This window comes from Eurypyga helias, unplaced genomic scaffold (assembly GCF_000690775.1).
Source record: "Eurypyga helias isolate BGI_N326 unplaced genomic scaffold, ASM69077v1 scaffold30313, whole genome shotgun sequence".
Classification (NCBI taxonomy): Eukaryota; Metazoa; Chordata; class Aves; order Eurypygiformes; family Eurypygidae; genus Eurypyga; species Eurypyga helias.
In genome coordinates this window covers 2,506-6,256 of record NW_010239715.1, presented here as the reverse complement: position 1 = coordinate 6,256, position 3,751 = coordinate 2,506, and the positions used below count along the sequence as shown (strand labels likewise).

General features: G+C 58.8%; 1 protein-coding gene across 1 annotated transcript in view; it reads right to left on the bottom strand.

The window, feature by feature from the left end:
* Window positions 1-345: 345 nt before the first annotated feature.
* LOC104507082 (calcium/calmodulin-dependent protein kinase type II subunit alpha-like) overlaps window positions 346-3,751 on the bottom strand; it is a gene marked incomplete at both ends in the record, with an annotated part of 4,219 nt that continues 813 nt past the window's right edge. Inside the window, 5 exons of the mRNA XM_010148252.1 lie at window positions 346-468; window positions 784-878; window positions 1,401-1,484; window positions 2,003-2,105; window positions 2,466-2,538. Coding sequence (XP_010146554.1) covers window positions 346-468; window positions 784-878; window positions 1,401-1,484; window positions 2,003-2,105; window positions 2,466-2,538 — 478 coding nt within the window. The remainder of the gene's footprint in view (window positions 469-783; window positions 879-1,400; window positions 1,485-2,002; window positions 2,106-2,465; window positions 2,539-3,751) is intronic.

Below are 3,751 nucleotides of genomic sequence, written 5' to 3'. Positions count from 1 at the left end.
GGACGGACAGATAAACACAAGCTTGCTCCCACCTTCCCCAAGGAAAGGCCTCCCCCAGCACAGCATGACACCAAGCACCCAGCCTGTCCCCCTCAGGGCTGGGAACGCAGTGTCCCTCCCACCCCCAGCCCCCCCGGGACACGCTGTTTGAATTCACACTCCAGGCTTTTCCCTGCTGTAAAGCCTCAAGGAAAAGGCTGCTCTGGGACCACTTGGAGGATCCATGCCAGGAAACCATCTTCCCAGGATGGCAAAGGAGGCAGACAGCATGTTTGGTAACAAGATGTTGCCCCTTTACGGAACCCTAGACCTTCGACCCCAGCTCGTGAGTGCCACCAGACTCACCGATATCCAGGGGTGCTTGAGGGCCTCCGCTGCCGTGATGCGCTTGGATGGGTTGATGGTCAACATCTTGTTGATGAGATCTTTCGCTTCAGGAGTGACCGTGTCCCACTCCGGGGAGGGGAACTGCCGAGCAAAGGGAGCAAGGTGAGAGGGGGCAAGGAGCGATGGAAGGAGCAGAAGCACTTTGGCACGTTGGTTCTCCTGCGACCCTTTGCATGGTTGGAGAGACAGCAGCAACTGGAAAGAGCTACCAGTGAGCAGGGATGGAGGGAGAAAGTTGGAAGGCCCGGGACAAGACTATCTGTCCTGCAAAAGGGACGGAAAAAGTGCCAGTGTGTGCACTTGGGCATGGCAGCTTGGCCAGCCTTCTGTGACCAGAGAGGGTCAGCAGGAGAGAGGGGAGACCATGACAGGGGGGAGCAAGGCAAACCCACTCACATCGTAAGCCCCAGCCTTGATCTGCTGGTAGAGTCGGTGCTGGTCTTCATCCCAAAAGGGCGGGTACCCGACGAGCAGGATGTAGAGGATGACACCTGCCCAGGAGAAGGAGCAGAGACATGGGATCAGTGGGCAGAGTTCATTGCTGGAGGTATGAGCAGAGCCAACCTGAGGACTGGCCCAGCTCAAGCAGCGAAATTGAGAAATTAGGGAAATGGGAGGATTTGTTCACTGATTAAAAAGCAAGAGGCTTGCTGGTGGCACCAGCTCCATGCCAACGTGCTCAGCGGCCAGGGAGATATGTGGCTTATCCGGACACGTGGCTCTGGCAGCCACCACGCACAGCCTCAGTGCAGAAGAGCTGTCATCTCCCCTGCCTGCGGGCTTTGGGTGAATGACAAGGAGGCTGCTCCTCCAGGGAAGGGTGCCACTGGACTGGGAAAGAGAGTGCTGCTGTAGGGACAGCCCAGGTGCCACCACTTGGGTAAATCTTCATCCCTGACCTCCTCGAGATGTGTCTAGAAGCCGTGACTCAAGACACACTGGGTCGACACCCTGTCTCACCCCACACAGCCCAGTCCAGCCAGCTCCCCGCATTTCAGCCCAGGCTGACTTACCGCAAGCCCACAGGTCCACGGCTTTGCCGTAGGGGTCCTTCCGGAGCACCTCAGGGGAGAGGTATCCCGGGGTGCCAGCAAAACCTGGAACAGAGAGCCCGTCAGGCACCACCAGCAGGCAACTCCCATCCCAAGGGAATGCACATGCCAAGCCAGCAGGACAGGCTCTCTCCTTCCAGAAATTCCTGCGACTCCTGAGAGCAGAGCAAGCCATGGCTTCCTGCCAGCGGCAGCATCCAAATCCCATGATGACACAGAAGGCTGGGATGCTCTGGTGTGCACCTCCAGCACTTGGATGTGGCTTTCCTTCCTTGATCTGCCCCTGCCATCAGCTTGTCCAGCTCACCTGAACATCTTGGTGACTCACCGAGTCCCTGTGGAGCTGTTTGTGTCCTAGATTGATACCGTGTGTTTCCAGGAGCACAGCTGGAGCCGTTGAACTCCCACACACCCACAGTGCCTCCTAGGCTGGTGCTGCCACAATGCTCCCATTTGGGCATCCCATAGCCTGGGGTGCAGTTCTTGGGGATGCGTGTCCCTCCCGGAGCCTCCCCTGACCAAACATGCCACCGAGGGCTGGAGGATGCCCCGGTCCTACTCACCAAACCACGCTTGCTGGTCCCCCTCCACCTCGATGGCGAGGCCAAAGTCAGCCAGTTTGACGGCAGCACCTTTCAGCTTGGATGCCAGCAGCAGGTTCTCGGGCTGCAGGAGGACATGGGGGTTGGAGAGCAGGCAAAGTCCCCCAGGAGCTGGCATGGGGTGGGGGACTTCCCAGCACAGCACAGAGGAAGTCAGAGCTCTGGAAGTGCTCCCCAACTTTGTCCAGCTGTGTGTCCCAGTGTCCCTGGATCCTCAGAGGACCACGGACTACAAGGACCTCCCTACCCCCTCTCCCTTGTGTTATTTCACCCTGGAGCTGGTCTTTGGTCCGTGGCTTTCCAGGATCCCTACATAGTGTTCCTCCCTGCTGTTTCAGCTGCTCTGGAGGACACCGGACCTGGCTCCACAGGGATTTGCATCACAGATGGGGTCTCCATATCCTCCCTCCCATGCAGCTCCTACCTTCAGATCCCGGTGGACCACCCCCATCTGGTGGCAATGCAGGACAGCCTCCAGGATCTGCTGGATGCAGTGGCTGCAGGATAGAGGAGAAAGCTCACAGACGTGTCCAGCCAGGCAGAGTTTACTTAGAAACCTCTACTCAGCTGCGTCTCAGCCCTCCTGCCCCTCTCCCCATTGTGCTTCCCACCAGCAGCACAGCTCAGCATCCCCCTCCACCAAAAGCCAGGTCTGTGGATAGCCATTACAACCCAGTAAGACCCCACCAGAGGTGCTGGACACCCAGGCACAGCAAGGGGGCAAGGGGGCTACAGCAGAGCCCACGGGATCCTCAGAGAAGCAACACTGAGGAGCCAGGGACCAGCGGTGGCATCACGCTGACAGCCCAGACCGGGTCTCTGAGCGCAGGCAGAGCAGATGTGCTCCTCAGACGCAGAGCTAACCTTCTCTTCGGCCTCATTTCCCTGCCCTCCTCTAGCGCGGGTGGCTCTCGCTGCCTCTGTTCGCGTCACATCTAGTTCATTAAGCCCCAGCTCTGCTGCGTGCGTGAGAGAGGAAGGGAAAAAGACTGAGGCGAGGATCACTTCTGCTCCAAAACAGCTGCGTGCAAGGCAGAAGGTCTTTATTTACATGTATTTCATTCTATTTGTATGACACTAATGAGTGGATGGGCTGTAAGTGGATTCAGTGCGGGCAGCCCATTAAATGAGATTCAATAAGGGAGAGTTCCACGCAGACGGAGGTAGCGTGGAGTTTACCATCCCCTCGCCTCTTTGCATGGGCTATGCCTCACTCCTGGGGACGAAGCCAAGAGGCACAGTGGTACCCAGAGGCTGGAGAGGGCCAGATCATGTTCCCTAAAAAAGAATGAGGCTATTGCTGTCCCCTGGCCGAGCTGAGAGGACCGAAGGGGTGGCTGACACGGAGCCCAGCCCCTTGCCTCTGCAGCAGGGTACCTGGAAAGTGTCAGCAGGAGCGTGGGAGGGAGCAGAGCTCCAGCACATCCTCCCACCAGCTTTTGAGGGGGAAATGCCAAAGAAACGCTTGCAAACGACTGCAACGCAGCGGCAAGGTGAGGGCTGTGGGGTGTCTGTGCTGCCACGCTCCCGGCTGGGGCACCGGGACGATGCTGGGCTTCCTCCCTGACAGCCTGGGGACACCCAAGTCCCCTGCCTGGGGAGCCCCGAGCCCCACTGTTCCCTGCTTGGGGACCCCCAATGCCCCCAGCCCAGCAGCCCCCCAGCCTTTCGCCTTTCCAGGGAGGTCCGATGTGGCCTGTGCCATCACCC